This window comes from Sorex araneus, chromosome X, assembly GCF_027595985.1.
Source record: "Sorex araneus isolate mSorAra2 chromosome X, mSorAra2.pri, whole genome shotgun sequence".
NCBI classification, from domain to species: Eukaryota; Metazoa; Chordata; class Mammalia; order Eulipotyphla; family Soricidae; genus Sorex; species Sorex araneus.
The window spans coordinates 94252225-94274765 of NC_073313.1; the positions used below are offsets into that span (position 1 = coordinate 94252225).

General features: G+C 36.0%; 1 protein-coding gene across 2 annotated transcripts in view; it reads left to right on the forward strand.

The window, feature by feature from the left end:
- Positions 1 to 22541, forward strand: part of THOC2 (THO complex subunit 2) — a 110286-nt gene that overhangs the window by 81250 nt on the left and 6495 nt on the right. Inside the window, exons 27-41 of one of the 2 annotated variants that reach the window (XM_055120121.1) lie at positions 558 to 699; positions 1129 to 1286; positions 3075 to 3203; positions 3449 to 3580; positions 3666 to 3850; positions 4337 to 4515; positions 4941 to 5043; positions 6791 to 7218; positions 7401 to 7459; positions 8844 to 8960; positions 13565 to 13702; positions 14029 to 14098; positions 14179 to 14336; positions 16737 to 16813; positions 17550 to 17595. In XM_055120121.1, the coding sequence (XP_054976096.1) occupies positions 558 to 699; positions 1129 to 1286; positions 3075 to 3203; positions 3449 to 3580; positions 3666 to 3850; positions 4337 to 4515; positions 4941 to 5043; positions 6791 to 7218; positions 7401 to 7459; positions 8844 to 8960; positions 13565 to 13702; positions 14029 to 14098; positions 14179 to 14336; positions 16737 to 16813; positions 17550 to 17577 (2103 nt within the window). In that variant the 3' untranslated portion in view covers positions 17578 to 17595. The remainder of the gene's footprint in view (positions 1 to 557; positions 700 to 1128; positions 1287 to 3074; positions 3204 to 3448; positions 3581 to 3665; positions 3851 to 4336; positions 4516 to 4940; positions 5044 to 6790; positions 7219 to 7400; positions 7460 to 8843; positions 8961 to 13564; positions 13703 to 14028; positions 14099 to 14178; positions 14337 to 16736; positions 16814 to 17549; positions 17596 to 22541) is intronic. The other variant, XM_055120122.1, reaches the window with a different exon arrangement.

Consider the following 22541-nt stretch of genomic DNA (forward strand, 5'->3'; position numbering starts at 1 on the left):
CACAACTGGTGGTACTCAGGGCTTACTTCTGACTCAGGGTTCACTCCTTGCAGGGTTTGGAGGTACCAGGGGTCGAACCTGGCTTGGCGACATGTAAGGCAAGCACCCTACCTTTTGACAGCGACTTTGATTGCTGAGGAAGGAACAGTGATAAACTGATACCTTTAGAAAGATTACTGTGGCAACAGTTACAAAGGCTGTATTTGATGGAGGAAGGAACTGACTGGCGTTAGGATAGAGACTCAGTTAAGTGAACTTTGTGTAAATCATTGTGAGTTACTGAGGCTTAGATAGTGGGAGGTGGTAGAAATGCACAAGATGTGTAAACAGTTGGAATATTAGAATGAAAGAGAAGGAAGAGTGTAAGATCGGTGGATGAAGAATGGATAGCGTGTCTTAAATTTGTTGAATGGATGTGAAACCATAACTAAGTGAACCCCTAAATTATCCATGCTGAAGTCATATAATATTCACATTTTTCTCTGAAATTTTTTAATTAAAAGCAAGAGGGAAGGCAATGTACCCTTAGTTAGAAAAGTATCTAACATACATTGTAGCCTCCAAATAAAAAGAAAAAGGAAAAGGAGCGTTGTACTGCCCTACAGGACAAGCTTCTTGAAGAAGAAAAGAAGCAGATGGAACATGTACAACGCGTTTTACAGAGATTGAAACTGGAAAAGGACAACTGGCTTTTAGCAAGTGAGTTTGGGGATTGTTTCATTTGTGCTATATTAAATTATATAAGCAAACCTTTGCAACTTAGGAGGTCTTAAGGTGTATCTTGTTTATACTTATCCACTAGATCTTTAGTTATAATTAACACGGACTCAGTTTCTTATGTTAAACTGAAGCAGACTGATTTAGTTTGTGGTGAAATTAATTGACTTATAATGCTAGTAGCTTTGCCATTCTACTTTTCTGTAAAAATTTTTATGGAGAAGTAGGGTAGAAGAATGTTAGGAGTGAAAATGAAAGTCATACCAGGCATAACTTTTTTGGCTACAAACTATAAGTAGTTTGCAATTTTATAGCATTCTCTAACTGAAGCTAGTATTTTATCATGTTTTGTGGTTTTAAAGTACAAAGGAAGAAGTTTACCACTTAACTCTATTCTTTCCTTATTTTTAGAATCTACCAAAAATGAGACCATCACAAAATTCCTACAGCTGTGTATATTTCCTCGGTGTATTTTCTCAGCAATTGATGCTGTTTACTGTGCTCGTTTTGTTGAATTGGTACATCAACAGAAAACTCCAAATTTTTCCACACTTCTTTGCTATGACCGAGTAAGTTCTTTAAATTGCAACCTTTAAGAAAATGTTTGTGTTGCTTTTCTCAGAAGGTGACTTGTTAAAAGAGAAGTGGCATCTGCGTGTTCCAGAATCTGAACCTGGAGAGTATATAGAGCATAAAAACCTGGAATTTGATTTTAGTTCACCACATTCAAGGATCCAGGATGCCAAAAATATGTGTGAACATTTGAAACATTTTTCATTTGCTGCTTTTTTCCCTTTAATCTAGTTAAAAGAATGTATTGTCAATTGGCATACAGTACTGCCTTTAATAGAAAATATAAGTACTGGGACACATTTCACATATTGACTACCTGAGAAATTGTTTTGTGTCCCACTGTTATTAAAGCATAAAGTATATACTGTTCTTCACTTGAACTAATCAAATACAATAGATTATAAATTGTGTATTGTAAATAAAAGTTCACTCTGAGTGCACCAAAAAAAAAAGAAAATGTTTGTGTTTTGTTTTTTGTTTTTTGCTTTTTGGGTCACGCCTGGCAATGCACGGGGGTTACTCCTGGCTCTGTACTTGGGAATTACTCCTGGTGGTGCTCAAGGGACCATGTGGGATGCTGGTAATCGAACCCGGATTGGCCACGTGCAAGGCAAACACCCTACCCACTTTGCTATCGCTCTAGCCCCAAGAAAATATTTTAAATAGACATAGCTAAACATTATAAATATAGTATTGGTGTGTATGGTTACATGCATGAACCCGGTGTTGGAGAAAGTACAGTGATTAAGGTGTTTGCTTTGCATGTGACTGATCGTAGCTCCATCCACAGCACCACATAAGGTCTTCTAAGCAATTCCAGGAGTGATCTCTGACCACAGAGCCAGGAGTAAGTTCTGAGCACTTTAAGGTGTGACCCCCAAACAACAAGGAAAAAAAGCAGAAACTTCAGACAAGTGTCTGAACTCTAAATACCATCTCTCCTTTCTAGACATATGGTTGCAAGTTGTTTAAGATGCCTATATCTCAGTTTTCTTATCAGCAAAATAAGATATCTATAAAGAATTGGTGTGAAGATTAAATGACTCACTATACATAGAAACACTTTGAATAGTGCCTAATACATAATATGCACCCTTAATTTAATATTTTTGTTCTAAGTTTAGTTTTCTGTGTTTCTCATAATAGGTGCAAACTCCATTTTCTACCTTTACCCCTTCAAAAACTTTTATAAAAGGGCTTGAGTAATGAGATTTTTTCTTTTGTTATTGCAAAACAACTTTTATTTGTTGATTTATTTTTATTTTTTTTTTACCACACCTAGCGATGCTCAGGTGCTCATGGGACCAGATGGGATTCTGGTGATCAAACCTGGGTTGGCTTCTTGAAGAGTAAGCACCTTACCCACTGTGCTCTCTCTCTGGCCCTATTAAAGGATGGGATTTTTTTGTTTGTTTTTTGGTTCATACTCAGCAGTGTTCAGGAAGTATTCCTGGCTCTGCACTCAGGGATCACTCCTGGTGGCCAGGCTCGGGGATGCCAGGGAGTGAATCGCTGTCAGCCATGTGCAAGGCAAGCTCCCTACCCATTGTTCTGTTGCTCCAACCCCCAACTACTTTTTTAAATAAAAGTTTTTTGTTGTTGCTTTGTGAATATGATATTCCCTCCCCAAAGCCAGAATTGTTAACAGTTTCTTACTATATTAGGGAAAGATAATGTTTGTCTAAACTTTAAAAATAAAGTAGTATTATTTGCCACAGTGTGCTCTTTTAAAAATTTTGACTAATTTTGATATTTATGTTTTACTGTTTTACATTTTCCTCTAGGTTTTCTCTGACATAATTTATACAGTTGCAAGTTGTACTGAAAATGAAGCTAGTCGATATGGGAGATTTCTTTGCTGCATGTTAGAGACTGTGACCAGGTGGCACAGTGATAGAGCCACATATGAAAAGGTATGGCTAATAAGTGTCCTTGCATACTGTATTTTGTTCTTTCAAATGTCATTGATATTCCAGATATCAGTGAATATGTTGAACCATTTGACAGAGTTGCCATTCACATATGCATTGTGTTTTCACATGTACTTATTAATCTAGATCAGTCTACTCAAATTTCAGCTTGTGCTTCTTTCTGCTAATAGGAGGACAGATCTTTTTCTTAAAAGCGATAATCTTTTTCTCTTTGCCTCCCCCCATAGGAATGTGGAAACTATCCGGGATTCCTTACTATATTACGGGCAACTGGATTTGATGGTGGAAATAAAGCTGATCAATTAGACTATGAAAATTTTCGACATGTTGTACATAAATGGCATTATAAACTAACCAAGGTAAATAAAAACTCTACAAGGTGATGCTTTTTTTCTTTTCATACTTACACATTCATAATAATCTGTCTTATGATATTTGTTGTAGGCATCAGTACATTGCCTTGAAACAGGAGAATATACTCACATCAGGAATATCTTGATTGTGCTAACAAAAATACTTCCTTGGTACCCAAAAGTTTTGAATTTGGGTCAGGCACTGGAAAGAAGAGTACATAAAATCTGCCAAGAAGAAAAGGAGAAGAGGCCAGATCTATATGCATTGGCTATGGGGTAATACAATTAAACTTTAATGTGGTTTGTGAGACTAGATTACAGAAGGATTCTGAAGACTTTAAAATGTTTTACAGTGTTGAAGTTTATCTGCCTTACTTCAGGAGATTATGGGAGATTATTCGATCATGTTCCCCCAGGCTGGTGAGAGTTGTCAATTCTGATTATCAGCTTCCAGTCTAGACTGGATGACAGTTGTCAAGTCAAATATAATATGCCTTAGCTTAGAGGAAAAGTAATTTGATCATCAGTTATCAGATATTCAGTAGAAGGAAAAAGGGTTTCTTAGCATAAGGATTACATTCAAATTTTTATTTTAAAGATAGAATCTAGGGCTCTTGTAAAAGAACTTAAAACTTACTGAAAGTTAATTTTTTATTCTTTAGCTCCAAATAGTGGAATGAAAAACTTGCTAATTTTATTCATGTATACCTCTTATTTTAGTTATTTGTATTTGTATATTTAAATACTTTGTGCGACTTTCAGCTACTCTGGGCAGTTGAAAAGTAGAAAATCATACATGATACCTGAAAATGAGTTTCATCACAAAGACCCTCCTCCGAGGAATGCAATTGCCAGTGTACAAAATGGCCCCGGTGGTGGGCCTTCTTCATCATCCATAGGAAGTACATCTAAGTCAGATGAAAGCAGTACTGAGGAGACTGGTATGCTTATTTGTAGAAATTTATTTGTATTATTATTTGTAGTAACATATTTTGTTTCAACAAATTGAAGTGTTCTGTATCCCATAACAAGTGAAATCTAATTTCATTTTTTTTTTAAATTCCCTAGCAAGGAGTATATAATTATCAAGCATTCAGCCCTTTGTTTCTGTTCTTGCTTCTTTTTTTGTTTTTGGGTTGCACCTGGTGATGTTCAGGGGTTACTCCTGGCTCTCAGTCAGGAATTAGCTCAGGGGACCTAATGGGATGCTGGGGATTGCATGTCAGCCACATGCAAGGCAAAAGCCTTACCTCCTGTATTAACGCAGTGGCCACCAAGTGTCTTTTAATTAATTAGGAATAATTTTGATGTGAAATTAATCTATGTCCTGGGACTTGTTAAAAATAAAACTTTGCCTTTATTTCAGATAAATCAAGGGAGAGATCTCAGTGTGGTGTGAAAGCTGTTAATAAAGCTTCTATTGCCACACCAAAAGGGAATTCAAACAATGGAAATAGTGGCTCTAATAGGTAAGAAATATGTACTATAAGTCAAAATTCAGAATCCCCCATCCTCAGTGCTATGGATTGAAACTATCACTTTATTACTTTATCACTGAACTATATCACAGACCTTTGTAGAGGGTCAACCTCATTTGATATCAATGGAACAGAGTGGTAGTTCCATTAATATGAAAATAGTTTATGTTGGATAATGAATTTTTTTTTTGCTTTTTGGGTCACACCCGGCAGTGCACAGGGGTTACTCCTGGCTCTGCACTCAAGAATTACCCTTGGCAGTGCTCAGAGGACCATATGGGATGCTGGGATTTGAACCCGGGTTGGCCGCTTGCAAGGCAAACGCCCTACCCGCTGTGCTATCGCTCCAGCCCCGGATAATGAAATTTTTATGTGCTTCTTTTCATAGTGCTTATCATCTTTATTATGAGATTTATAGAATACCATGACTGACCTTTGTTTCCCCTGCTAGGTAGTATAGGGGAAACTAGGATGAAGTTAAAAAGAAGCAAGATGGTCAAGTTAAAAAATACATTTTTGTGGTTTTATGGGTATTAGGGACATGCTTGGCAGTGCCCAAGGGCTACTTCTGGCTCTTTGATCAGGGATTACCCTTGGTAATCAGGGGACCATATGTAATGCTGTGAATGGTGCCAGAGTCGATTATGTGAAAGACAAGCACATTAGTCCCTTTACTTCCTCTCTGATCCCTATTTTTATTTTTTTTTGCTTTTTGGGTCACACCTGGCAATGCACAGGAGTTACTCCTAGCTCATGCACTCAGGAACTACTCCTGTTGGTGCTCGGGGGACCATATGGGATGCTGGGAATCGAACCCGGGTCAACCGCGTGCAAGGCAAACACCCTACCCACTGTGCTGTCGCTCCACCCCTGATACCTATTTTTTTTTTAAAAAAAGAAGATAAAGCAATTGCTGTGGACAATCTGGATAAACAGAAATAATGTAAAAGGAACCTGTGATGATTCAGACCAGCGATCCATCTATCCAAGCAATGCAATTCCTGATAGTAGAACCCTTGTTTCTCTTCTGGCATAATTTGTGATTGCTATCATGTAAACCTCAAAAGTTATGAATATACATAAAAATAGGCCTGACATTATTGTAAACATTCTTTTAAATCTTTATGGGTTTGGTTATAGTTGTACTTTAGTGTTCAAAGAGTGGGCTGCTTTAAGTTGTAGAATGTTTTTATTCATTCAGTTTCACCTCACGTTACCTTTGTTGTTACAGTGATCAGGGTAACACACTAATGTGTTTGTCAGACTCACATATGTAGTTTTGGTGCTCACCAGAGTTGCACATAAATTTGTAGTGCTTGCACACTTGACCACAGTGCACAACTGGAGCAGTGTCCTGTCCCGTTCTTTCCTTATGCTCTTGCAATTTCTGGTTGTGAGGCTCACTCAAGGTTGCTTTGGTGCTCACATTTCTTTTAGTTGTGCTTGTTGATGTTTGCAGCCCTTTGTTATGGTGTTTACAGAACACCTGATTGCAGTGGGATCAGAGATGGTTTGTAGTGTGAGGACTGCAGAGAGCAGAGCTCCCAGGTTCATACTTGAATATGTGGTAGCACTGGGGATTGAACTCCTAATCTTTACATTTACAGTACAGTGTTGTAAACTACTTAGCCTATTTTAAAATTTCTTATATTAAGAAACAAGGAAGAAATCTATTCTCACTTAAAATGCAGAATATATTTATGAAAACTTAAAACCTTATACTTTTATTTGTACACAGCAAAGCTATTAAAGAAAATGAAAAAGAAAAAGGAAAAGAGAAAGAAAAAGAGAAAAAAGAAAAGACGCCAGCTACTACTCCAGAGGCCAGAGTACTTGGTAAAGATGGTAAAGAAAAACCAAAGGAAGAGCGCCCAAATAAAGATGAAAAAGCAAGAGAGACAAAGGAAAGAACGCCTAAGTCTGATAAAGAGAAAGAAAAATTGAAGAAGGAAGAAAAGGCTAAAGATGAGAAATTCAAGACCGTTGTCCCCAATACAGAGTCCAAATCAACTCAAGAAAAGGAAAGAGAGAAGGAGCCATCCAGAGAGAGAGATATAGCAAAGGAAATGAAATCAAAGGAAAACGTTAAAGGAGGAGAAAAACCACCAGTTTCTGGGTCCTTGAAGTCACCTGTTCCCCGATCAGATGCTGCAGAACCTGAAAGGGGTACACTGTCTTTCTTTATACTTGTTGACCTTTCATTGTTATGTATAGTCCCTCTTGTGTCCTGAAAAAGTTATCTGGGAAGATTGATACTTGATGAACTTAAAAAGTTGATGAGTTTTGGGAAAAAATTGGGAAAAAGTGGAAATAAACTTTGTTGTAACTATTTCTTTTTGTCCCAACAGAACAAAAACGCCGTAAAATTGATACCCACCCTTCTCCATCACATTCCTCAACAGTAAAGGTTAGTATAGCCTGAGGAAGGCAGCGTCCGTATTAGGCTCACCTGTTTGGATACGTGTCCTGACTTCCTTCAAGTCTTGTGCCGAGTATTCACTGGAGCCACTGGAGGTTTTATATTGCATTACAAAATGCATTTTTTACATATTGGTGGACTGATTTTTTTCCTATTGAGTGTTTTTATTGTAAAAATAATAAAACTTCAAGGACCTAGCACTAATTTTATAGCGCTTCAAAGTGCAAGAGAAATTTTACTCAGAAGTGCCTCACTGCTTTAAGCAGTTTTTTTGGAGTGCAATGGTAGCTACAAGCAAATGAATCTTTTCAGCAGAATGAAGCCTATTTTTCGGCATAAATATTGAAGAATATATAGCCCTGAAGACTTGCTGGATGATACAGGATAAACAAGATACCTCTGAATTCATCAAGCTTCTTGATGAGCATCATACCGATGTGTGCCTTCTAAGAAGGAGTCTTGAAAGGAGTTCCATTTTAAAGTCTCCTTGGTGATCAGTTCTCCTGTAGTTGTGTATATTCAGTGAGCATGCAGCTTCTGTTGTATCTTCCCTTGGAGGTTTGTTTATACCCATTCGGTTCCCAACAAGTTGAACCTTGCGTTACGATAAAAGCAGATGTGGCATCCAATCCTACCACCCAGCAAAGAGAAACCCCAGGCATTCAACTGCAGCACAAAATCGTGGGTGTAGCCTTCTTGAAGACTCAGGGTAGCCATTCCTTGCTCCATATTTAATTTTAATTCTAAAGTCATCTAATTTCATGGAATCTTTGAATTGCAGGACGTTGAACTTTTAAAACTGTAAGTTAATAATTCTTCATTGAGCACTGTGGTGGAATGCCATAATTGATTTCTTTTTCTTTTTTTAATGTGCTTATTTTGGGAGGTATGAGAATTATCATCAGAGGCACTTTGTAAAAAAGTGACTGCTCTTTTACAGAAGTTTTTTTTTTGTTAATATAATGCCACAACATTTTCTGACTAGGATAAAAAAAATGAGTATATTTATGAGTCACAAGTGAATTGAAACTTGAAACCTCCCATGTAAAGAAAAAGTATAAAAGTGTAAGGCAATGTTCTTCCACAGTGATCTCCACTGTTCTAACTTTTTTTTGTGGAGAAAAATCGTTTTTTCGTTCTTCAACTTCTTAACATTAATTGTAGCTTAAATACAGTGATAAAAGATGTGGCATTGACATTTTAAAGTCTGAACAAAGTAAAATTTTTGTTACATTGAGTACATATAATTTAGTTTTTTTAACATTACAATTCCATTACATAGTTTTGCTTTTGTTTTTTTTTCTTGTTGATAATCATGTAATAATAACATCACAAGATTTATCTTCACAAGAAGTAGCTGGTTTATTTCCAGGTTACAGCCATACTTCCCAAAGTTCCTCTGGGTTCTGAGAACTATGCCAGCTCACCTGTCATCTCCATTCATTTTCTACAGGACAGTCTCATCGAACTCAAGGAGTCTTCAGCAAAGGTTTGAGTCTTTTAAAATCATCATGCCTAAGTAAAAGAAACAAACAAAAGTCTTTACTTCATTTGCTTAATAGATACCCATACCCAAGTAAATTCAGTTTAAGCTGTAGAATAACCTTTAAAACTACCTATTACAAACTGACACAATGAATGACAATGGTCCCTTTTAATGAGATTGTTATAAAATGTGTGTAATGTGACATTTCTATACTCTCTTCCTGCTTACTGTGTTCTGCATTATTCTTTTATGCTTCAAAGTCTGGAAATACAACTAAGGTTTGGGGAAAGAGTTGTTGATTTGTTTTGGGGAGTAGGCTTATATCTCAACAAAAATCTGTTAGGCTGTTTTCTGACTCCTTAGAAAGACAAACCAAAGTCCTAAAAACAAATTTTAATGCAGTTACATAACTGTTCTAAAAATGAGCCATCTCAATCCATAGAGTTCTCTTTATTGCCTCTGCCAAACTACCTTTATGGGTAGTTGTAGGATAATAGCAAGAAATATGGTTAATGTGAACTAATATTCTCTTGGAAGGAAATAATTCAACTTGATGAGTGTGTTTACATGTCAGTATTAATTCTTGCTTATTACTCTACTTTCTTGAGCACTCTGATGCTAAAAACAATGTGCAGTTTGTGTATCTTACTACAGAGTCCATTTCATTATTGTAGTTGAATTGTCCATTGTTTGTGTTATTTTTGTCGTATAAAATTTGTACCCTCTTCACTTTGATTTTCTACTCTGCCGTTTCTTATATCTGCTACGTTTTTCTTACTAGATGGGCCAACACAAAATGAAATTTTGAAACAAAGCCAGTTGACATTACTAACTGCTTTTAGACATACAGCTTTATTATGAAATGTCTGTGGATATTGGGCAAATAAGCACTAATTTTAACTATTTAGATTAGCTATTGTGCCTGTGTCCTGAAATTGAAGCATTGTTTTTAGAATATACTGTATTTATCAAAATTATCAGTGATATTGTGAGTGGTTTCTTTTAAAGTAAAACTTTCCATTGGCTAAAATTCAGATGTATTGCAATACATAATTAGTTTGAGATTGTGTATGTCAGTCTAAACCATCAGTCTTAACCATGACTTTTGTGGACTGTTTTAAATTCATGGGTTAACAATGTTACCTTGTGAATATTTTCTGAAACATACTTGGAAGCAGTTTGAAACCTGCTGTTAATAGTTACCTGAATTTTCTAATCATCAGTGGTTTCTCTTACATTTGATGAAAGCTTTTTGAAAATAAAACATGTGAGATAGGCATGTTATTTCATACTCATAACAGTGTTGTGAAGTAGGTAGGGCAGGTAATAGTACTTATTTTTACTGAGACTAAAGAAGTCCAGATGCCATCCAGTGGCATCTTTTCCAGTGAAACTATAACCTGCTAGTTCCAAAACTTACACTCAAATTAAGGTTCTTAAAGTGGTCTTACCACAATGAAAAAAGTTTTTAGAGATGTTATGGTTTCTTGATTCTTAACATCCATATTGATAATAGCTGAAAAGGTTTTTAAATCCTTTAGTATTTGCCTTGTTCTTCAAATTATAACAATTCACGTCACTTTCCCACCCCCTTAAAAAAGATGGTGAGTTTTTTGTGAGCGTGTAAAATATAATAGGTTTTTTTCATATTCAACCAGGAAATTGGAAAGTTTTATATAAATACAATGTTAAAAATTACTTGATGCATAAATTTTCAGATGCTGCTAAGTATGGTACCTGGTGATAGGGTTACATGTTCAGTTTTTGAAATGAACTCATGTCTAAAATGACTATATAAACTCATTGTTTCTCTGATAACTTTTTCATTTTAGAAGATTTGAAAGGTGTGTGTCCCTTTTTTCATGTTATCTTGTCACTCAGATATATAAATTGTTTCCCTGTTTTAGTTTAGCTTTGTCATGCTTTGTCCCTGGGATCCTCGCTTTTGTTACTATTTCATTACATGGACTTGGCTTTTCAAGTGGCACTAGTTCAGTATAGGGAAAGAACTAGTTTAATATTTATATATTTTCTATTTTCTTTTTGTTGTGGGGGGCACAGCTGGCAGTTCTTAGGGTTGACAGCTTGCTCTGTGCATTCAGGAATCATTTCTGGCAGCTCAGGGAACTATGCGGGATGACAGGGATTAAACCTGGTTGGCTGCATACAAGGCAAGCACCCTACCTGCTGTACTATTGCTCGAGACCTTAATATCCAAATCTTTTTTGTTGGTTCAATTCCTGTTCACCTCCAATTTCTGTTTGACATGTTTCTAGTTTGGTCAGTTGTCTTTTCACCTACCTGTCCTTAAAGCTATATTTAGTCACTTTTCTCTATAATTTAGGAGGGCAGCAATAACCACCTCAAGACAATTGAGTTTTTCTGTTGATTTTCAAATAAGGATTTGCAACTAAATCTAAACCTAAACCTAAAAGTGAGGCTATATATACATCATTCATAACACAAATATATGCATGCACATGCATGTATATAGTAGGCTTAATAAAGTCAGTGTAGCAGTGTTCTTTAAGCATATTTGAAATCAAATTATTTTCGTGCATTAATGATCCCCATGTCTAGAACTAAAAAAATTTAAAAAATCCAATAGTGCTTCTAGATCAGTTCAACAAATTATTAATCTTATTTGGCAAACATGTATTTACAACTCTGTGCAAGAGACTTGGAAATATGTGAGTTCCATTGCTGGTCCATAAACTATGTCGTGGAAAAAAAGTTAGGACACAAAATTAATAGGTGATGTCTGTGACACAAATGAGGTTAATATAAAATAGTTCAAAAGTTCACCAGTGAGTTGGAGGATTGAGGAATGGTTGAGATGCTGGTGACTTCTGAGCTACCTTTGTAGGACTTGAAAAGAGTAAGATGAAAGTGAACAACCATTTTGGTAAAGCGAAAAACTATTGGGAAGGAGAGGATGTTGTTTATGGAACAGTGGTAGCCACAGCATAGAGTGCATTTTTGGGTTTCTCCTTAGTAGGACATAGTTGTGCAAAGATTGTGAAAAGCTTAAAATATCTATGCTAAGGAATATGCATTTAAATCCACAGACAGTAGGACTATGTTTTTGTGGGAAAGTATTGTGATCAGAACCATTCTTTGAAGGTTAGAGAGAAGGAATAGAACTTGGTATATCTCTAAACTAGTTTTCTCAGTTCAATGCAGTACAGAAGTTAAAGTCAGGTGTGCTTAAATTAACTTCATTCTTGTGTGTGCATGTATTCATGCATGCTCATTTATAAACACAAGTTTTTTATTGTATTTATTGGTAGGAATAAGCAATACTTTAATGAAATCTTTTGGTATTGCCATAATGTGCTATTTTCTTTGTCTTACCAGTTTTATAAATAATATTAATATGACTACTAATGAGAGTTTAGGGTAGTATACCCAGCAAGAGTACCTTTTAGACAAATACTTTTATGACTGTTAATTTATTCTCTTGCTCTTTGTTATTAATAAACATTTTGTCTATTTCAGTTCCTCATCAGCTTTTTTAACAATGAAATTTTAAAGAATCTGCTTCTGCATTGCTATGGCAGTGTTTTTGAGCCAACCGAATTGAAAATGTTTGGTGCTGTTAAAAAGAATTGTTTTCTTTATTCTCAAACTGATGGTTGTCATTTTTATGTATTCCTTTGACCATCAAAGGATTTTCTGGTGTACAAATATTTGACTTTTGACCTCAGTATTTTCACTCGTAAGGAATACCTAGAATTGGTGTCATTATGTAGTAAACATTCAGTATTTCAATGTCTTAAATTTAACATAAGCTTCATAGAACACTTATAAGTGCTGTAAGATTTAGGCATATAACTACCTTAGTATTTTCTTTTACGATGAACTTCCATAAGCAAGGCTATCTTTTAATTATTTAGAATTAACATATTTGATCTTTGTTCTATTGCCTATGAACCTTTTGGCAGAGAAAAAATGGAGACCATCAGTTAATTTTTCAATTTTTGCATTGTTTTATTATGCTCAGTTCATGATATAGTTTTCTGAGCTATATATAACTGTTAAATTATGCAGTCAGTTGTGATTAATAGAAATTGAAGTGCTTTTAGATGTAAAATATGTAGCCTTTACAGTTAAAAAATGTTGAGGATAACCTATGCAAGGCACAAAAGATTTATTAGTAAAGCTATGGCTAGGTTTTTTTTCCTTTTGGCTCACCATCAAAAATTGCCTATCAGTAGATGGTAACTTTTTCAAAATTTCTATGATTCTATGGATAGCAAAAGTCCAGTCGTCTTTCTCAGATGGACTTTTGTATTGTTGGTAATAGGCCTTCACAATATAGAACTATAAAAGGAACTCTTTCTCTTGTGAATTTACTAATGTGAGTCACAGTTGAGGCAGGAATGATATTATTGAGTTCTAATGATAATTTTTGTCAGATCAAGGATTGAAGCATCTGCATAATTTGTTCCATGTTCTCTTGTATTTTACCTCTTGTAATCCAGACAGCTGACCAGTTTTGACTTTGGGTCTAACTACCTATTGTCTTTCATTAAATAAACAATCAAGCAAATAATGCCAATACTGGAAAACTAATAATCTTTAGTAATATTGCCTTAATTTAACAGCTCTACATTAATCATACTCCTCCACCACTATCCAAGAGTAAAGAGAGAGAAATGGACAAGAAAGATTTGGACAAGTCGAGGGAAAGATCCAGAGAAAGAGAGAAAAAAGATGAAAAGGACAGGAAAGAGCGAAAAAGGGTTTGTAATTTTTTTAACAACTAGTTTGGAAAGCTTATTATCATGTACTGTAGTTTTTTTTAATTATTAGTTTGTTTCATGGCAGCCTATAATTTCATATTTTTTAAACTGGTGCTCTCACTCTAAAGTATGCTTGAATCTTTAGGATCTACAGCCTGGTAATCTCTGCCAGCTCTGCTTGTATTTTCATTGTCATTTTGTTGTGTTTGTGCAATTACCCCTAAATATTCCCCTATGCTAGTTAGTTGTTATGCCTTGTATAAAAGTAATACTTTACACAAAAACATAAGCTCTTGATCAATGTAGTTCACAATTCTTGATTCTAGGATCACTCAAACAATGACCGTGAAGTGCCACCAGACTTAACCAAGAGACGGAAAGAGGAAAATGGAACAAGTAGGTAGATTTACTATGTTTGAAGCAATCATCAAACTGAATTGGAGAAGGATTTCATCATTCTCTTTTGTAATTTTTAGTGGGGGTTTCAAAACACAAAAGTGAAAGTCCATGTGAGTCTCCTTATGCAAATGAGAAAGACAAGGAAAAAAATAAGTCAAAATCTTCAGGCAAAGAAAAAGGTGGCGATTCATTTAAATCTGAAAAGATGGATAAAATCTCCTCTGGTGGAAAAAAGGTAAAGTAGAAAATCCAAGGAATTACATACTTTTTTCTAGTAAAAGAACCCGTTGACATTTGAGCAGATACTGAGTGTTTTGTAGTCAAGTACTATTTTGGGAGAGGGCAGGTTACATAGGGAATTAAGCCAGTTCAGTGCCAGATTACTGGGAGAATTAATTCTACTGTCTCTGAAGTTCCTTTTCTCTCCATTATACTCTCACTTCTGTTGAGTTTCAACTATTTCCTCCACTCTTCGGTTCTTAGACTTTAGTTTCTCTTTGTTCATCATATTAAAATATGGTTACAAATATTCTCCCTGATCATTACACTGTCATAAACTATTGTTAACTTTTTTTGTTTTTGGGCCACACGAGTTGGTGCTCAGGGCTTATTCCTGGCTCTGTGCTCATGGATCACTCCTGGCAGTGCTCAGGGGATCACATGGGGTGCCAGGAATTGAACCTGGCCGGCTGCATGCAAAGCAGATGCCCTACCTGCTGTACTATCTCTCCAGCCCCATGAAATATTGTGATTTTTAAAGCATATTTTTATAATACTTTCTCCTGATAAACACTTATGTGTTTGCAAATTGTATGTGATTTTCAGATTAAATGTGGTGTGGATTCTCTTTGATACTAATGGCTGATATTCAAAATAAATTTCAAGCAACTGTCATAAATTAAACATGTTATTCCCAATGTATAAAATATTTTACAAAAACACTATTCTGAGATATATTCACAGTATATAACCCATATTCAAAATACTTTAAAAGTTTTGGAAAAATAAGGTGAAAGTTTAAATTTTTATATGCTTTAAAAAGGAAAACTTTTGAAATACAAATTTTTAAAGTAAAATTTGTGAAACTGAAAATCATTTTAAAACGTGCAATTTAGTGTATTTAGTATTTTAACACTTATTCAGTCATCATCATAATCATCATCATCTTCTAGTTCCAGAAAAATTTTCATCGCCCTCGATAAAATCCCCTTACTCATTAAACAGTCATTCCCCATTTTCCATTTTCCATCCCTTTAGTTCCTGACAGCTATTAATCTGCTTTCTGTCTTTATGGATTTACCAATTTTGGATAATTCGTTAAAACGGGGAATTGTCTAGTATTGTGGCCTCTTCTGACTTTCACTTAACAATATATAATATTTTTGTCTTTTGAGGCCACACCTGTCAGTGCTAAGGGGACCATGCAGTGCCAAGGTTCAAATCTGGACCTGCATGCAGAGCATGTGCTCTAGCCCTCTGAACCATCTCTTTGGCCCTGGTATTTTTAAGATTCTTCTATGGTATCATGTATCAGCACTTCATTTTTTATTATGAATAAATAATACTCCATTGCATGAATATACCACATTTGTTTACCCATTCGTCAGTTGATGGGCATTACGTTGTTTTTTACATTTCAGCTATTGGCTATTGTAAATAGTGCTGTTATGAACATGTGTATGCTGTTAAGTATTTGCTTGAAACGTGTTTTAAATTTTTTGTGTATACCCAGGAGTGGAATTTCTGGTTTATTTGGTAATGCTATGTTTTAACTTTTTGAAGGAACTGCTAAACCATTTTTTCACAGTGGATGCACAGTTTACCTTTCTTCCAGCAGCATATGAAGGGCTACCATTTTTCTACATCATTGACAATGCTTTCTGTTTTGTTTTTCTTTGTTTTTTTAATTATTATTGGTGTCCTTGTGGGTATGAAATGGTGTCTGATTGTGGTTTTGATTTTATATTTTCTTAATGACTAATGGTATTGTCCTTGGCCATTCATATGTCTTTGTTGGGGAAATATATTTGTATATTTTTACCTTTTTTCTTTTTGAGGAGGGGTGGGGTCTCCCAAGCAATCCTGGGGGGGCACTCCAATGATATGGCAGTTCAGTGCAAGAACTGGAGGGAATGGTGTTGCTTAGGCCCTTCAGTGGCCCAGGAACCCTACTCACTCCCTCTGCCCCTGGCAGTGTTTGATTCTTGTTTGTTTTGGGGCCATACCTGGCATTGCTCAGGGCTTATACCTGGCTATAAGCTCAGGGATAACACCTGGCAGAAAACCATATGTGGTGCCAGGGCTTGAACCTGGGTCTGCTACATGCAGTGCAAGTGCCTTACCTGCTGTACTATCTCTTCTACTGCAAAGACTTTTTTATATACTATAAATATTTGATCCTTTTGGGGACATGTGATTTGCAATTAATTTTCCATTTTGTAGGTTTTCTTTTTCTTTTCTTAGTTGCACGAAAGTTTTTGCTTTCCATCAAAATTTCAGTATTTTGCTTTTGTCGCTTCTGCTTTTTGTGTCATTAAGTTTTGGAAGAAAAAAATTCTTTACTTGTGGATAATGAAAAGGGATATGGGACTACTTTTTGTATTTTATTCCAACTAAATTCCATCATGCTTTATAGGAGTCCAGGCATGATAAAGAAAAGTTAGAAAAGAAAGAGAAACGGGACAGTTCAGGAGGAAAGGAAGAGAAGAAACAATATCCTTTTACAAGTTTATTATTTATTTTCCGGTACCCAGAATAAAATCCAGTGCCTTACATACAATGCTATATTACCAGCCCTTTTGTTATTGATTTTAATCAGTGTAATGAAAAGCTTTGACAATGGTCATGTTTGAAATTATACTCTTTCAGTATGTGGTTAAAATGCTTATTTTCTTTTCATTTTATTTTGGTTTTGGGGACTGGTTGTGTTAGCCTGGTTGTGCTCAGGCTAACTCTTGGCTCTCTGCTCACGTATCACTCCTGGTGGTGCTCAGGAGAACGTATGTTGTCCCGGGGAACTAACCTAGGTCAGCTGCATGCAAGGCAAGCACCTGGCTTGCTGTATTATCTCTCCTGCCTAAATACTTATTAACTTAATAAGTATTAATAAGTATAAGTAAGTATTAAATACGTATTGATCTCTCCAGTAACTCTCAAATATATGAAGTATGAAAATGGGAGACTTGATGTCTGTTTTTTAACATCTGTGATGACAGGTTATTGTATGACACCAAAGACTGTATTAAGAAAGAAAACAGAGTCCTTTGAACTGATTATATGAGAAATAGAAGGCAAATTAAAGCAGCAGGTGAGCAGAGCTGGTAGAATTTGAGGCCACCTGCTGGTCATAACCAATAATTTCTGTGACCGTTGGATTGTTCTGAGAGATAAGACACCATTCTGTTTTTTTTTCCCCCATAAAGTTGTTCTCCCTTAATTTGCCATCCACTCATAAGTCTTCGGACAAGCACAGATAATGAAGACTTAAAATCAAGGTGAGTGCTCTTTCACCTCCGTTTCATTTAAAGACACACAAAATGAGGTCAGATAATGTTCAATAGACCAGATTAGTTTTGTAACATACAACTAGAATTTTTACCTAAATATAATAACCAGGCCTTTTGATATAGATTCAAATCCAGATTCACAGTTCTGTTTAAGGTGTTTTTCAGTTTTTGCTAAGTTGCTACATGCTTTTATGAAAATTCATTTTTTAAAAACTACATTGGCTCTCTTTGCATCATTTTTAGCATCAAGATAAATATAAAAACATTGAGTCTCTCTTCACTGATTGCCATCTTTTCTGTATAATTATCTTTTTTAAAGAAAGTTCCTACATAGTCCTGCAGGTTGTGGTGGCTAGCTTCATTTTATAGATAAAGAAACAGACTCAAAATGCAGAGATATTAGCTGACAGAACCAATAAGCAAAAGTTCTTAGTCCAGTGTTTTTTATTCTTTTTGCCTTTTCATATAGGCATGTTATGCAGAAAATTTAGTTTTAAGCTTCTCTGCCTTTTTTTCTCTACCACTGCCTATGCTTTACAAAACAAAAAATAAGATCTCTGTTGTTTGGAATTTAAAATGTGCAGCTTTGTCATATCATGTAAGATAGTTATCATGTCAGATTATAAAGTGTCTTAACAATCAAATTCCATATCCTAGGTGTAGATAGTGGGTTTAGAACCCAGCATAGTCTATTTTGAGCACTAAAAACATGATCTGAATGTTCTTATTCAGATTGGGTGATGCCTTAAGATTATTGAGGTATGCAGAATTACTTGCCCTCTTCTTTGTCTAGTCACTTCTTGCTTTCTTGTTGGTCATTAAATTCTCCTTAATGATAATCCTATAAACTTGTCTGTCCTTTCCCTCTGTAGTATTTGCTGTATCTAATCTTTTGTGAAAAACAGATAACCAAGGCTATTTATTGTCATTTAAATTAAGGATAAATACCTGAGGTGGCTTTCTGTGTAAAGGTAGAAGCTTTAGGGTATGGATTTGGTCCTAGTATTTTGGTTAAAAAGAAGCATTTTGAGGTTGCCTAGTAGATAACCATCTGATACTTTTTCTGCATAGTTGTTCTGTGTCTGTTATCTAAGTAGTATAGAGTCTGGTAAATGGAGTTACTCAGACCATTGAGAATATAGTAGATTTGGGAAAGGGGAGATAGGGCCATATCCTGCTGTGCTCAGGGTTTTCTCCTTGGTTCATGCTCAGTAATAACTCCTGGCAGTGCTCAGGGAGCCATATATGGTGCTTGGGTGTCTGGTTCAAGTTGGCTACAACATCATCATCATCATTATTATCATCATCATCATCATCATCATCATCATCATCATCATCATCCCGTTGATCATCAAATTTCTCGAGCGGTCTCAGTAACATCTCCATTCGTCTAAGCCCTGAGATTTTAGAAGCAGCTCTCCACTCGTCCTTACAACGATGCCGTACTGGAGGCTCTTTCAGGGTCAGAGGAATGAGATCCAGCTTGTTACTGGTTTAGGCACACTAATACACCATGGGGACCTTGCGAGGCTCTCCTGTGTGGGCAGGAAACTCCCAGTAATTTGCCAGGTTCTCCCAGAGGAAGAGGTAGGCTATAAAATACCGCGAGGCTGCAAAGCGGCCGTGCACTTCCGGGAGCTTGCTTTTAAGTCTCTGGATGCTGGCCGTTGACAGGATTACACGGCGTCAGGGGAAGTCCCTGGGTGTTACTGCCTAGCTACTGGGAGATGGGAAATCTGGGCGGAGCAGGCCCAGTCCCAATCCGAGCAGCCTTGGAAGTCTCAGCCCTGGGTCCTACACACCTGTGTTCCTTCATGCGTGAGGCTCGTCCGAACATGTGGAGAGGGGCCTTGAGCATGGCGGTGGCTAGGCTCCAGAGGTCTTTGGCCGCTGGGAGCTCTGTTCGGGCTGGGGAGGGAAGGTAGAGCCCATCCCCTCTGAGGAGGCCCCGGGGAAGAAAGCCAGGTGCTTGGGCAAGAGACTCTTTGCCAAGTTGGCTACATGCAAGGCAAATGCCCTAATGCTATACTACCTCTCTGGCCCGTAACATAGATCTTTTATATTAGGAATATTGTAAAAGAAATTTATATACCAGTTCTTTAATTCTAAGTTATTATAAACTCAAGACCCCTTTTCATTTCTTCAACCAAACCTTTATTTTGGTTTGGCTTTTTATACTTTTTATTCTTCTTACTTTGCCATATGGTTTTATTAAACAAAACAAAGAATGCTACCTTTAATATCTTCAAATGGGATGGTTCAAGGATTGTCACTGACAATTCTGTGATTTTATGTATTTTTCTTTACTCAGTACCTACATATTATTCCTTGGTATGTGAAAGTTATGCTACAGAACCTCATCCATATTCACCTAGGCTTTGCCTTTTTCTAATTTCTCAGAGGCATGAAAAGACTGAGCAGGGTGCTAGGTTGGTGTGGTCTTATAGCTAAACATCTGAATTTAGATATCCTTTGAACATATATTTAGCTTGACGTTCTCTGTGTTCAATTGCTTGTTGAAACCTATGCACTATACCTTCTTTTTAGGTAGACTTTTAATTTTACAAGGCTCTGGTTGATTTTTTCCCCTTCTATTTTAGCTGCCTTTTTGTGTTAGTTATATTCTAGGATAAGTGAGATCTTACTGTTCTTTTTCAGGTCTCATCATTTTTGAATGGCACCACTTACCTTTAAGTTACTTCAAATATGCTGCTCCTCTTTCTCTTTTATATTATTTTTCATTTTACAGAAAAGGGAGCTACTAAATAATGTCACATTTTCCTAATTCAGAGAAGTTAGTAATTCTAAGATTCAGTTTTGGTTTCTGGAAGGAACTATTTGAGAGGGGTAAATTAAAAAGTGACATTGACTTATAAATACCATTCTGGCTTTAGAAATATTAAAATGATCACATTAGGGTTAAGAAAATACAGTATACAAATGTGACCCAGATTAAAAGTCTGCGCCTCATAACTTTTAATAAAGTAAAAACCTTCCTGTCTGTTTTTGTTGAGTGTTGTTGCTAAAATTCTTGCCTAAGCTAATAATTTTCTTGATTTAGTCTCTTAAACAATACTAGTTAGCTTCTTTGTTTTAACCTTCCCCACTAATTTATTAAAATTTTCCTCCTGGAACCATCCTTTAACTTATTACTTATAATTTGATATGTGTTGCCCTTTATCTTGAATGTTGGGTTTGACTAATTTGTTTTAGATTAGGTTTTAAATTTATTATAGTTTGACTGACTTTAAAAATCTTTATTTTGGTGTTGTGGTTTACAATAATTTTAATGATGATTTCATGCATACATCATTGCAACACCATACCAGAATTACCCACTTCCCTCTACTAAGATCTTCTCTGATTAGTTTTCACCTTCTGTGCCCCGCTCCCCAACTGTAAGCTCAGTTCTGTAGACCAACTCTTCAGTTATGTTGTCTTTGGACATTTATTGCTCCCTGTCTGTCCTTAAGTTTCATTATTAGATACATTATTTTCTACATATCCACTTTCTTTTGACTTACTTCACCCAGCATGATACCTCCTAGCAGCAAATTACATAATTTTTTTCTTTCTTATATAGTATTCCATTATCCATACCACCCCTTTATATTTTTGGGTTTTACTTTGCCTTTATTTTTTCCCCTTTTTAATTGAATCGCTGTGAGATGCACAGTTGCAGAGTTGTTTGTGATTAGGTTTAAGTCCTACAGTGTTCCAGCACTGGTCCTTTCACCAGTGTACATTTCCAACACCAGTGTCCCCAGTTTCTAGTTTCCCTCCCACCTCCACCCCTGAAGCCTGCCTTAGCAGACCTATCTCCCTTTCCCTCTCCCTCTCCCTCTTCCCCTCCTCACTCCCCCCTTCCCCTTAGCGTCCCCTTGCCTTTTAGACTAGTAATACAGATACTGAAAATTCCTTATGTCTCTTTACCTCCTTTTAGCATTCCGTTTGTGTCCAGAGTGTTCATTTCCAACTATCATACTACCACAACATTTGGTTGTTCTCCATATCTTGGCTATTGTACTAAGCTCGACAATGAATATAGATATGTATATATAATGTTATTGTGCTTTCAGAGTCAATTCTAAGAAGCATTATTGTGGGGGTACTATGGCAGGTCTTTTGAATTTTGAGAAATCTCTATATAGCTTTTCATAGAGGTTAAACAAGATGAATTCCCACCAATAATGAATGAGAGTACCATTCTCACCACATCCCCACTAACACTGGTTCTTGGCAGAAATTTTAATGTATGTCATTCTGACTGGTGTGAGATGGCATCTCATTTTTTAAGTGAAGCAAAATTGTTTTTATTCAAAGAAATTTACATAGAGAAATATGAGGGAGAGAGAGACATGTTCAAGAGAGAACATGGGCTTCACCAGAGGGGGAAACACACATCTCATTATTGTTTTGATTTGCATTTCCCTAATCATAAGTGAAGATAAGCAGTTTTCATGGACTTTTATATGTCTTTTTTGGGGGGTAAGAGTATGTTCAGCTCTGCTTGGGTTGTTTTTGGATGTTGAGCCTTGTGAGTGCCTTGCATATCTTGGATATTAGCCTTTTATCTTATGTTATATGCAAAATTTTCCCATTTAATTGGGTACCTTTATTTTAACATGAGTTTCTTTTGCTGTACAGAAGCTTTTTAATTTGATGTAGTCCATTTGCTTATTTTTTGATATTTTTGGTCTTTGGTTCTAGTCATCTTGTTGAAGACACTCCAGAAGTTCATATCCTGCAGAACTCTGCTTATGTTTTCTTCAGTGTATTTTATGGATTCTGGCCTAATTTCACGGTCTTTAATCCACTTTGAATTTACTTACATGAATGGTGTGAGATATGGTTCCTATTTCAGTTTTTACATCTGGTTCTCCATATTTTATAGCACTATTTGTTGAACTTTCTTAGCTCCACTTTGTGTGTGT